Source organism: Jaculus jaculus, chromosome 6, assembly GCF_020740685.1.
Source record: "Jaculus jaculus isolate mJacJac1 chromosome 6, mJacJac1.mat.Y.cur, whole genome shotgun sequence".
Classification (NCBI taxonomy): Eukaryota; Metazoa; Chordata; class Mammalia; order Rodentia; family Dipodidae; genus Jaculus; species Jaculus jaculus.
Window position 1 is genome coordinate 25,569,636 of NC_059107.1, and position 12,767 is coordinate 25,582,402.

Sequence of the window (12,767 nt, forward strand, 5' to 3'; positions counted from 1 at the left end):
GCGAACACTTCTTAAACAGATTCATTGAACATTCTAACCTGATATTGGTAGGAAGAAGGTAAGGGCAGGGATCCAGAGAAAAACCATTAGGAGACAGAGACCAAAACACAGTATGCCCCACCCTCCATCTGTCTACTGTGTGCAGACATGATAACCCTATCCAGAGGCAAAGCCCTGCTGTGGATGGTTTCCATATACTGGAATTTTGGTTCTGAAGTCCTGTTGTTCCTGAGTTGCTGGGTTGGAGGTGAATTCTTTGTTTTGATAATAAAGAAAGATTATGAATGCAGACAGAAGCCATGTCTTATTAAGAAGTCAGGGTAGGGATGGAGGGATGGCTTAGCGGTTAAGGCATTTGCCTGCAAAGCCAAAGGACCCAGGTTCAATTCCCCAGGACCCACGTTAGCCAGATGCACAAGGGGGCGTACACGTCTAGAGTTCGTTTGCCATAGCTGGAGGCCCTGGTGCACCCATTCTCTCTCTCTCCCTCTTTCTCTGTCCAATAAGTAAAAATAAAAATAAATTTAAAAAAATTAAAAGTTAGAGTAAAAGCTCCTTGCAGTGGAGGGATCGTCACCAAGCAGTCTGCCTCAGCAGCCTTTGTGTACTGAGGACCAGCCTGTCCTTGGCCAGTGTGGAAATTAGGCACAAAGTTTAGATGCACTATACTGGTTACACTTCCATGTACATAGAACCCTTTGGTTGGTGGATTAGGCAAAAGGCTCACAAAGAGCTGGCCAAAGAGTTCCAAGGAGGGAGCAGCAGGGAGTGAAGAGCACGCAGGGCTGCTCCTCCCTGACACCTTGGTGAGTCAAGGTTAGTTTCCAACTCTATTTGCCTCTTAGTCCGGCCAGGGCAGGTTGACAGTCACATTCTTGGAGGCCTGTATCCTTGACTAGCTTCCTACAAAATAAGGCTACCTTGCTCCTAATCTCTATCTCTGTCAGCTCTGAGCTGGAGGAGCAGGGAGTCAGTGCAGAGCCTGCTTGGGGAAGATACGGTAAAGCCTGCAGTTCATGTCCAAGTGTCCCGAATGGCAATAGTCATGCAGGGGGAGAGTTGGGGACCAGTCAGAAGAGGAATCTCCCAGGCTGTCTCTAGATTTGTCCTTTGAAAAAGCGTTCATTTCTTCACTGTTGACCCATGGTGCCGTTTGGCTGCAAACGTCAAGAGAGTGGAGTTGAAGGTGAGATAAAGCAGCTTTGAATGAATGGCTGAAGGAGGACTTGTAATACTGTTCAAAAGGAAAAGTGACTTGTTATTGAGCTTTTATTGTGGCCAGGCATGATATGTGCAACTTGTCTCAGGTAAGCTTTTCAGGAATCCTATGTTGACAGAGAATAAGATCATCCAATTAAAAGATGATGATAGTCACGCTTATCTGTAGCTAATCCATCTAGAATATTCTCTGACATTTCACAGTGGGCTCTAAATCACAAAGGGGTGTGGCTACATCATTCACTTATCAGGAGCTGTGATAGGCTAGCTTATACAAAAGATAGATTGGGTGTCTCTTGGCCATTTAAGGGAAGCAAAAAAGGACTCAGAAATGGTTAACATGAGCTAGTAGGAACTGGGGAGAATGCTCAGTGGTTAAAGGCACTTTCTTGCAAAACCTGCCAGTCTGAGTGCAAGCCCCCAGTACCCATGTAAAACCAGATGCATGAAATAGTAGCGCATGTGTCTGGAGTTTGTTTGCATTGGCAAGAGGACCTGGCACACCCACTCCCCAACCTCTTTTGTCGGGTATATATGCCAATGACTAATGAAGCTGGGTTCTCATTAGGATTAATGTCAATCAATAGTCACTTCCAACGAAGGGAGAGGCCCGATGACAAGTAAATACAAAAACTCCTTAAAAAAAATCTTGTGAACTGCAGTTTGGCTCTTCTAGCCATCCGTGTGCATGTCCTGGTTCCTGGGCTCAGGCAGCACAGGTCAGCGGACCGTACATCTGAGACCATGTGAGGCATCTGACCACTCTGAACAGAGCTACCCCCTTTCATTTCTCCCTTGATCCCTAAAAGGACACCTACAAGCAAGAGACTATTATTCCCTTCATTTGGCAGCTGGAGCAGCTAAGGCCCAGAGAAGTCTCTTCTTTCAAGTGTCCTTCCCCCTCACCCAGGCAAGATACATCAGGCAGATATATATACACTTGGGGAGGGCAGAGGCCCTGACACACGGTTCCTAGGTTAAGTGCCAACCTCATTGTTCTGGCTGGGTAACCTTGCGCAGGGCACAGCCTGGATATCTCACACTGTCACCCTGAGCTTGAGGCCAAAACCAAAGGACAGAACAGGCCTCAGGAGAGTGGGATCTTGTCCAAGTCCAGTGTCCAAAACTCTGGATCTTGATTCCCGAGGTTTATGGCCTCTCTGAGATTTTCCATGCCAGAGAACACCCCAAAAGGAGTTAAGTTGATGAGGCATACCCTGCATTCAATTTCGCTTAGCTACGTTAATAATCTTGCCAGATACATCCCATTAACATTCCCCTTGAAAGAAAATAAGACCCAGAGAGGTGTAGTCACTTGTCCAAGGTCACACAGCAATAAATGGCAGGGTTGGTATTCCTCCCAAGCCACTCTGCCCTTTGATGTGGCTCAGGTGGGCATCTTCCAGGGAGGTGGGACTCAAGAGGAAGTACGGAGTTCAATGGGAGGAAGAGATGAAAGCATAACTAGACATTGGAGTGGGTGTCTGTTATGAAAAGCAGCCTACACAAAGAATCTAGCGACGTCTCACATGAATGTGCAGGAGGTCAGCCGCTGATCCATGTCTTCCCAGTTAGTGTGCTGTGTGACCCGGCACAAGTTAGCTAGCCTCTCTCTGTGCCTCACCTGAAATTTGGAAGTGATACTTCCAACTTGGAAGAGATCATGTGAGGATTACATGAGTAAATGTCTGTGGAGGGGGAGCTTACAACCATGTCGGGTATATATGCCAATGACTAGTGAAGCTGGGTTCTCATCAGGACTAATGTCAGTCAATAGTCACTTCCAACGAAGGGAGGCCCAATGACAGTTAGTTTCTCTCTAGGGCCAGTGACAACCTGTTTAAAGTGTAGTCTTCTCATCTGGTCCCTTGAGCAACCATGGGTCAGAGCTGGCATTACAGTGCCAACTCTAAGGAAAGGGAATCTTATTTGCAGCTGGCAGCAGTTGGAACAGGCATGGAAGCATCTGGAAATTGGCCCGACTGCCTGTGGGTCAAAGGATACCTACCCTGTGGATCACCCTCTTCTTCTTCTTTTTTTTTTTTAAATTTTTATTTATTTGAGAGCGACAGACACAGAGAGAAAGACAGATAGAGGGAGAGAGAGAGAATGGGCGCGTCAGGGCTTCCAGCCTCTGCAAACGAACTCCAGACGCGTGCGCCCCCTTGTGCATCTGGCTAACGTGGGACCTGGGGAACCGAGCCTCGAACCGGGGTCCTTAGACTTCACAGGCAAGCGCTTAACCGCTAAGCCATCTCTCCAGCCCACCCTCTTCTTCTTAAAGCTAGTGCATAGGTTTAACCATGGGCCTTTCATTCCTTGAGGAAGTTATCATTTTTCCCACATGTGGGGCCTGTGGGCTACCTTGGGCTTTCTAAGCATTTGGCCTCCACAGGCCAGACCACTGTTGCAGGCAAGGCAGCCACTTCCTGTGGGCTGTGGAGGCCCTGCTGTGTGGCTCCAGTCAGCTTCCTGCTGCTGGAGAGTGAGCTGGGAGAGGAGGAGCTTCAGGCTCCCAGAGCACAAACCTGTGCTCCTGCTGCTGTTCGGCTCACTAGCACGCCTCTCCTTCCTGACAGAGAGCCTCCCCACATGGCAGGTCCTCAGCACTCAGATGCTCGTTGTAATTGTGACTAAACACAACTAACACACATGTAGCCACATGTATTGGTCAGTAGACAACTTAAGGTGTCAGTCCTTGCGTTCCATCTTGCTTGGCATACGGTCTCTTATCGTTTACTTATGCTGCTGATGCCAGGCTGGCTGGCTCAGGAGCTTCCAAAAATTCTCCTGTGTTCTCCTCCCACTTCTCCTGAGGAGGGCTGGGATGACAGACCCTGGCTACTATGTCCAGCTTTATGTGGGTTCCTGAGACCTGAACTCCAGTATCCACTTGACCTTAACCCTCATTTTTTATTTTTATTTTTAACCTGTTTCCATCTCTCTCATTCTGGAGCTCCTGGTATGTGCGTGTTGGTATGCTTTGTGTGACACAAAAGCCTCTTCTGATCTTCCCTTTCGTTTGCTCATTTCTCCTTCTCGGTCTGGTCTAGGCTCAGCTGCTCCGTCTTTAGGGTCATCAGCTTTCTTTAATTCTGAAATCTACTGTTGAAGCTTTTTATGATGTTTTCCCTATTTGTTGTGCGTTTCAGCTCCAGAGCTTGTATTTAATAATGTGAGGCAAATTTTTGCAGAGTAGCCAAGCTGGCCTCAAATTTGTGATCGTCTTGAGTGCTGAGATTACAACTGTACATCAACATGCACAGCTCCTTTTTGGAGTTTCTATATCTTTAATGACAGCCTTTATTTTGAAGTCATTATTCTGGTTTCATTTTATGGTGGTGTTCGTTGTTCCTTCTTGAAGAATTGTTGAGCAATATATGAGACAATTTAATGTCTTTGTCTTAAAAGTTGGGCTGGAGAGATGGCTTAGCGGTTAAGCGCTTGCCTGTGAAGCCTAAGGACCCCGGTTCGAGGCTCGGTTCCCCAGGTCCCACGTTAGCCAGATGCATAAGGGGGTGCATGCGTCTGGAGTTCGTTTGCAGTGGCTGGTAGCCCTGGCGCGCCCATTCTCTCTCTCTCCCTCTATCTGTTTTTCTCTCTGTGTCTGTCGCTCTCAAATAAATAAATAAATAAATAAATAAATAAATAAATAAATAAATAAATAAATATTTTAAAAAGTTAGTATTTGTCCTCTTTCTGGTACAGTTTCTCTTAATTTATATTTCCTGTGAATAGTTCATACTTCTTGAACCTAAACACGCTTCATAAATTTGAGTTGAAAACTGGATGCTTAGAATTTTATAATGTGCTATTATTAATATTGGAATATCACAACATGCTATTATTGATATTAGAATATTACAATATGCTGGTACAGTGTATTATGACAACTTGGAAGTCATATTGTACTCCCTACACAGTGTCTGTTGTCCTTGCTTGACATTGGTGGTCGTTCCTTGGTTGCTAGTGAATTCTTCCAAGTGTTTCTGTGAGGACTCTGATATTTGTATATGGCCACTGAGGTCCCCAAATACCTGGTCTTTGCAGCCAGGCTCTATGCTGGGCCATGCCTTCAGGGCTTACTGGGGTGACAGTCACAGCTTGGCCCCAGCCTGACTTCCTGCTGGCTTGGCCCTTGAAGCTCAGCCAGAGTTGTATCTTTTCTCAGCATGTATCCAACTCTCGGGTGTGGCCTTCTGAATGCCTTGGTGTAGGTGGTTGTACTGTGAAACCCTCATTCTTCAGAGCATCTCACTTCTGATCTTGGATTTTCAGGGCTTGGGGCCAATTATTGTTTTCTTTCATTCATTCATCCCTTGCCCTTGTGGGCAAAGGTAGTTTCTTTTCTACTAACGGTTTCTATCAATGCCTTCTGCTGAGTTACTTCTTACCTGAGAGTTTTGGGGAGGGAAAGAAGGGCCAGTTCTTGGTATTGGTCCTATAGGGAACACATTAACAGGTCAAAGCAGGTAATTATAATTGCTTGGGAAAGGGTCCTGTGTGATGTCTCCACCTCCATAAACTCACATCAGATAGCTGGGCTGCCATCCTCAAGACTGCTGTGGGGTTGGAAGAGGAGGCGGTGGGTGACGTTGAGCAGAGCCTGCATGCCTATTGTAGTAACTCCCATGATCTCATGTCCCAAGTGATCAGAAGTGCCTGTGACAGTGCCCAAAGAACTCTGGGCATGTTCACAGCCAACTCCTGCTCCCTAGAGCTCACAGCTTGGAGGAGAATGCAAAGCATTCTGAATATGCCTAGATATTAGGTACTTGCTCCCATGAATTCCAGAACCAATGAGAAACCACTGGCAGTGTGGCCTGGAGGAAGCAGGACTTGGAGGTTTGCCTTGGTGAAGTCTTAGGCACAGAACTTGGTTACGGTTGGGTGAGAAACAGCTATACCTTATGTATTTACATTTCTCAACATTGTGACAAATTATCTGATGGACACGACTTGAGGGAGGGAGGGCTTTCTTTGGCTTATGTTTCCAGAGGAATTTTAGTTCATCATCGAGAGAAGGCACAGTACAGTATCTCAGTCTGTGGCAGTAGGAATGTGTGGCAGGACACACCACAGCTTGGTGGGCCAGCAAGCAGAGTCAGCAAGCTGGAGTCAGGGGTGGGTAGAACCTTCAAAGGCCCACACCAACTGACCTGTCTCTTCCCAGCCAGGCCCATGTCCTAACACCTTGAAAATAGTGCCACAGCCTGAGGACTGAGCTTTCAAAGCATAAGCCTATCAAAGACATTTCACATCCAAAGCTTACCTCTCACTCAGACAGAGATGTTCACTTAGCTGTGAAGTAATGTGGAGAGTCTCAAATTTTAGGCTTTTTTCCCCCTCTGGCATGGGAATAATAAGGAGCAGAAAGCATACCATCTAGGTGGATGAGAATATGGAAGTTGGCTGTGACTTTTTTCTGGTACTTCCTAGCATGATAACTTTGGCCAAAGGGCTCAGCCTTTCCTGGAGATCACGGCTCGCCCATCACAGAGGGTGGAAGGAAGAGATGCCAAGTACATGCCTGGAGTACAGCAAGAAGCCAGCCACACAGATGATATATGTAGTCTTGGTCACATGGGCTGCACTGCAGGACATGTGTTGGGAGAGGTCAGATTCAGTATGTGGAGATCCTTAGGAGCGAGGCTGAGCCTGGATTGACTACTGAAGTGGGCAGATGGTTTCTGGGCTAGATTTTTGTAGACTATATGAGTTACGAAAGTGCAGAACAGACTTAATGCAGGGATGGTAGGAAGAGGCATGGAGTCAAGGTATCAGGACATCAGACATCTCCCTGACAGTCTCTGGCTTCTACTTCACAGCTATCTACAACTTCCAAGGTAATGGAGCCTCCCAGCTCACTCTGCAGATTGGCGATGTGGTGCAAATACAGGAGACCTGTGGAGGTGAGTTATTGTGCATGTGTCCCATAGATGCTTTCATTGCGTAACTCCAAGTGTATGCCAGGAACCTCTAGAATACCTTCTAAATATGTATCTGTGTGATCTGTTCATATATACCTTGCCAAAGTGAATGCACTTAGCCCTGCGTATCCATAGATTCAACCAAATGGAAAAAAAATATTTGGGAAAAAATTGTACTTGTAACATGTGAAGTCATTTCCTGCCATTGCTCCATAAACAATACAATGTAATGACTATTTATACAACATTTGCCATGTGTTAGGTATTACAAATAACAGGGATCATTTAGAATACATGTGAGGTGCTGAGGAGATGGATCAGTGGATAAAGGTGCTTGGTTTGTAAAGCCTGCCTGCCTTGGGTTCAATTCCCTCATACCCCTGTAAAGACAGATTCACAAAGTGATGCATGTGTCTGGAGCTTATTTCCCATGGCAAGAGGCCCTGGAATACACATTCTCTCTGTCTCTGTCTCTGTCTCTCTCTGTCTCTCTCTCTCTCTCTATGTGTGTGTGTGTGTGTGTTTGCAAGTAAATAAATAAATAAATACATGTAGGGATATATACATGTTCCTTGTAGATACTATGCCATTTAAAAATATATTTTGTTTACTTGAGAGATAGAGACAGAGAGAGAGAGAGAGAGAGAATGGATGTGCCAGGGCCTCCAGCTACTGCAAACGAACTTCAGATGCATGTCCCACCTTGTGCATCTGGCTTATGTAGGACCTGGAAAATTGAATTGGGGTCCTTTGGCTTTTCAGGCAAATGCCTTAACTACTAAGCCATCTTCTGCAGCCCAGCTATGCCATTTTATATAAGGGACTTGAGCATCTGTGAGATTTGGTGTCTGCATGAGGTCTTACAGCCAACCTTCCCAGGATGCTAGGGGATGACTCTAATTAGAGTTTACTGAACAAAAAAATTACTTTATTATTTTAGGTATTCTTGTTTGCTAACAAAAGCCTAGCTGGCTGCTTTGGTGTTTGCTATGCTCTGCATGCACCACAGCTGTGGGTTTGTTTGGGTTAGCGTTCTATTGAGGTGTCCCTCTATAAGGGTACAAATGCTACCATGCAGGAAAAAACAGCATCATTCATACTTAGAAAGGCACTGCTGTCCCGTGCACTTGAGATTTCAGGAAGACTTCTCTTCCCAGGGTGTGATTTGTGCAGTGCGCAAGTGCAGCTAGCTGTGGAGCAGGGGATATGAGGTGGCCAGAAAGGCACCTGTTCCTTCCCACAAAGGTGCCACCTTCTAGTGAGCCAAGTGCTTACTGGGCTGTGTTCACCCATGATGGTGGTGGTGGTGGGTGGTATGGGACGATACTTAAGATTTGCACAAAGTCCAGTGGCTTTAGACTCACTCACGGGGACAAGCAAATGAATATCAATGTCTCCTATACTAATGATGCACTTGTTATTGAGAGCATAGCTCGGCGGTGATGACTGGCTGAGCTGCATGCATTACCCATGCTCAGCCCTCTCTCAGCCTCATGGTCCAGCTAAGCTGCTGGCAGTTCTCCCTCGCTAGGCCAGCTTGTGACTCTTCCTGTATGGGAGGACACAGAATATCTGCTTTCTGTGGCTGGTGGAATGAAGGAGGAAGAGGAGAGGGGTCTGATCACCCAGGCCCTGCCCCTCCCTTCAGTGGCCCTATCAGATGAGTCCCTGGAAAATAGTGCAGGGTAGTAGAAGGCAGGTGTGAAGTAGGGCGAGCCTCTCCAGGGGCACAGACAGCTGTTAGCATCACCATCTTGTTGCTGACAGAAAGCGCTTGGCCAAAAGCAGCTTGTGGAAATGGTTTATTTGACAGACTCAAGGAGAAGCTCCATGATGGCAGGGTTAAACGTGGCATGAGCAGAGGCTGGACATCACCTCTGCCACAGCAGACAGCAACAAATGGCAGAAGGTCGAGGCAAATACTTGCAAGGGGAAACTGGCTATAATACCCATAAGCTTAGCACCACCAACACACCTCTTCCAGAAGATTCCATTGCCAAATTGCCATCATCTTGGGACCAAGCTTTCATAACACATGCGTTTAGGAGGAACATCTAATTCCGACCACCAGAGCAGCCAAAGAAAGGGGGATAGACGTCTCAGTTCTTCCCCCACACCGCATGCTATGTTCTGGAGCGCGCAGAAACCTGCATCCTCCTTGTGTCAGCCCAGAACAGGTAGAGCCACCTCCAGGGTTGGATGAGTGGCACACAGCTTCCTAGGCACTGGAGCCCTAGCTCCCCTCGGATCAGTGCAAAGGGTGCTTGTGTACACATGCACACAAAAGCATGCGTGCAAGCAAACATGTAGTTTCTCTTCTCATCAAAGTCTTACACACTTATAGATACCTAGGTGTACATAAACTTACACAACACATGCACAAGCACAACACACACACACACACACACACACACACACACACATGCTCATACACACACAGAGCAAGAAAACAAACAAATAGAATAACCATTCTTTTTTTAAAATTTGTTTTTGTTCATTTTTATTTATTTATTTGAGAGTGACAGAGAGGAAGAGGAGGAGAGAGAGAGAGAGAATGGGCACGCCAGGGCTTCCAGCCACTGCAAACAAACTCCAGATGCATGCGCCCCCTTGTGCATCTGGCTAACATGGGTCCTGGGGAATTGCGCCTCGAAGTGGGGTCCTTAGGCTTCACAGGCAAGCGCTTAACCACTAAGCCATCTCTCCGTCCTGGAATAACCATTCTTGAAGGTGAATAGTTTAGTATTTAAAGGAGTCACCACAGGGAGTGGGAACTGCTCCCCTCACGTCCACTTATTATTTGCTTCAGCAGGGTTTATGTGGGTCCTCATAACTGGACACTTTGCATTGTCCAGGCCTAAGGAAGATTTTAGTCTAGTCCTATTTAAAGCCTTTTGCATACATAGAGGACAAGCTTGCGTTGTCAGGGAGGGGACACTTCCCACCTACTCTGGCCTCTAATTCCAAACACCTAGTCCCTTCCTATAGTAGAATCCTAGCTTTTACACACCTAATTCTGCTCATGGCAGAAAAGCGTTTATATTTGTTTTTAGGGTTAAATTATTTATAGCACTTAAAAATGTAGATAAGAAGTATAGTCTTAGAAATATCCTAAGATGTCAACAATGGGCTGGAGAGATGGCTTAGCGGTTAAGTGCTTGCCTGTGAAGCCTAAGGACCCCGGTTCGAGGCTCGGTTCCCCAGGTCCCACGTTAGCCAGATGCACAAGGGGGCGCACGCGTCTGGAGTTTGTTTGCAGAGGCTGGAAGCCCTGGCGCGCCCATTCTCTCTCTCTCCCTCTCTCTGTCCTTCTCTCTGTGTCTGTCGCTCTCAAATAAATAAATAAAAATTAAAAAAAAAAAGATGTCAACAATGATGAATTCTGGGTGGTTGGAATGTGAATGATTTTTTTTTTATTATTATTTGTACTTTTCAATGGTTCTAAGATCTTCCTATTCCACCCCTCCCCCTGCCCACTGCAGAAGAAGTGCAAAGAGTATGGGTTTTTGAGTTAGAGCGTGTTTTCTGCTTCTCCTCACTGGCTTAGAGGCCCTGGGGAGGCAGTTTCATGTGTCTCACCTGACGTACAGCTCTCCATCATGCTACTCCATGGTTCGCTATGAGGATAAAGGAAGAGAGAAGACAGACCCAGTCTAGCACTATGCCAGACTCAAGGAGAGAGTTCTGCATTTCTTCCACCTTCCTCATGTACAGTAGAGTAGCATGGAGACCAACAGATAGACATCAATCCAGTGGGGCTGTGTGAGGAATCTGATCCCGGGATTGCCTGAGATGGATGAAGCTCTGCCTTCCTTGCCCACCATTATGACTTCAATATGATTCACCTCCTCTGTACTCATGCAAGAGTTCAGTCTCTAAACTCTTATGTTAATTGCAATGAGAGAATAGAAAATTAACCTGACTATGGTTAAGATGAAGCTTTGGAGCTGGAGAGATGGCTTCATGGTAAGGTTCTTGTCTACAAAGCCAAAGGACCCAGGTTCAGTTCTCCAGTACCCACATAAAGGCAGATGCACAAAGAGGTGCATGTGTTTAGAGCTTGTTTGCAGTGGCTGAAGGCCCTGGCTTACCCATTCTCTCTGTCTTCTCTCTAGCTCTCTGTTTTCAAATAAATAAATAAGTAAGTAAATAAATAACATTAAAAAATAAAAAGCGGCTGAAGAGATGGCTTAGTGGTTAAGGCATTTGCCTACAAAGCCAAAGGTCCTCTGTTCCCAGGACCCACATAAGCCAGATACACAAGTGGTTGAAGGTCCTGGCCATTCTCTCTCTCTGCCTCTTTCTGTCTCTCAAATAAATAAATAAAAATAAAGTTAAAAAATGAAAAGAGATGAAGCATTGGAAATGAGGTCACTAGAAATGGAGGCCCCAGGATGGAATACTAGTGGCTGTATAAAACGTGTGGAAGAAAAACCATATAGGCATAGAGAAACATGCATGCTGAGGTGCCCAGGGATGACCATCACCAGATCCTCCACTGCAGTGAAGGAAGCCTAAAGCTACAGAACCATGGGCCAAAATAAAACATTATTTTTGTTTATGAAGTAGACTGACCCAAGTAGCTTATTCTAGCAATGGAAAGCTGATCAATATATCTATATATCAAGTTTACTCAACTGATAGTGAAAACAAAATTCTGACCTGGAGCCTTAAACATGAACGAATTTTATTATAAAAATAGCACATGGTATGGGCTGGAGAGATGGCTCAGTGGTTAAGGAACTTGCCTGCAAAGCCTAATGACCCAGGTTTAGTTCCACAGAAGCCACGTAAAACCAGGTACGCAAAGCGGCACATGCATCTGGGTTCATCTGCAGCAGCTAGAGACTCTGGTGTGCCCATTCTCTCTGTCTGTCTCTCTTCTCTCTGCTTGCAAATAAATAGATATAAATATTTTTTAACAACAACATATGCTATAACACAAACTCACGTAGTTCAGAAGGGTAAGGTCTGTTGGAATCTGGGCATCAAACTGCCGTCTCCATGTCACATCGTTTCAGCTGTGCTTCTGCCTGGAGCGCAGAGGCGTTCTTGACCCCGACAATGGGCGTGAGGAGCACACGTTTGTTGAGTAGTAGGAATTCTTCAGGATAGGAACAAATGTGGCACAGCAGTACTGTTTTCTCCTAACTCCCTCCACCTCCACTTCCACCCCATTTTGGTGGCATGTTTTCCAGCATTTAATGATAACCACAGACTTGAGTCTCATATCCAGAGTGAAGCTCATCTCCTTCTTCCCTCTCTCTGGCTTCAGCAGATCCTGGAGGAGGAAGGGAGCTGGTGTTCTCTTTCTAGTCCTTTTTCTTCCCTCTTCAGCTAAGCCCCAAGATGGGCCAGTCAACTCACCATACCCCAGTTATGCAGCTGTGGACTGAGGAGCCAGATACCCTAACATATTCCTGTGATGCTCCTGGCATGCACCCCACCTTGCTCAGGCACATCAAGGCAATACCTTCCTCCCAAGACCCCTCAGTCATCCACTTTAGGCACAGAGACCATGGTGGGGAAGTTCTTTCGGGATGATAATATTTATTTTGATTCTTCATTATAAGATGTTCCCAGGGGATGTATGCTCCACACTTAATCATGTGCAGCCTG

The 12,767-nt window shown here is 46.1% G+C and overlaps 1 protein-coding gene across 1 annotated transcript in view; it reads left to right on the plus strand.

Moving 5' to 3' along the window:
* Dock2 (dedicator of cytokinesis 2) overlaps positions 1-12,767 on the plus strand; it is a 469,609-nt gene that overhangs the window by 12,603 nt on the left and 444,239 nt on the right. The window contains exon 2 of the mRNA XM_045152647.1: positions 7,047-7,130. Within this exon, the coding sequence (XP_045008582.1) occupies positions 7,047-7,130 (84 nt within the window). The remainder of the gene's footprint in view (positions 1-7,046; positions 7,131-12,767) is intronic.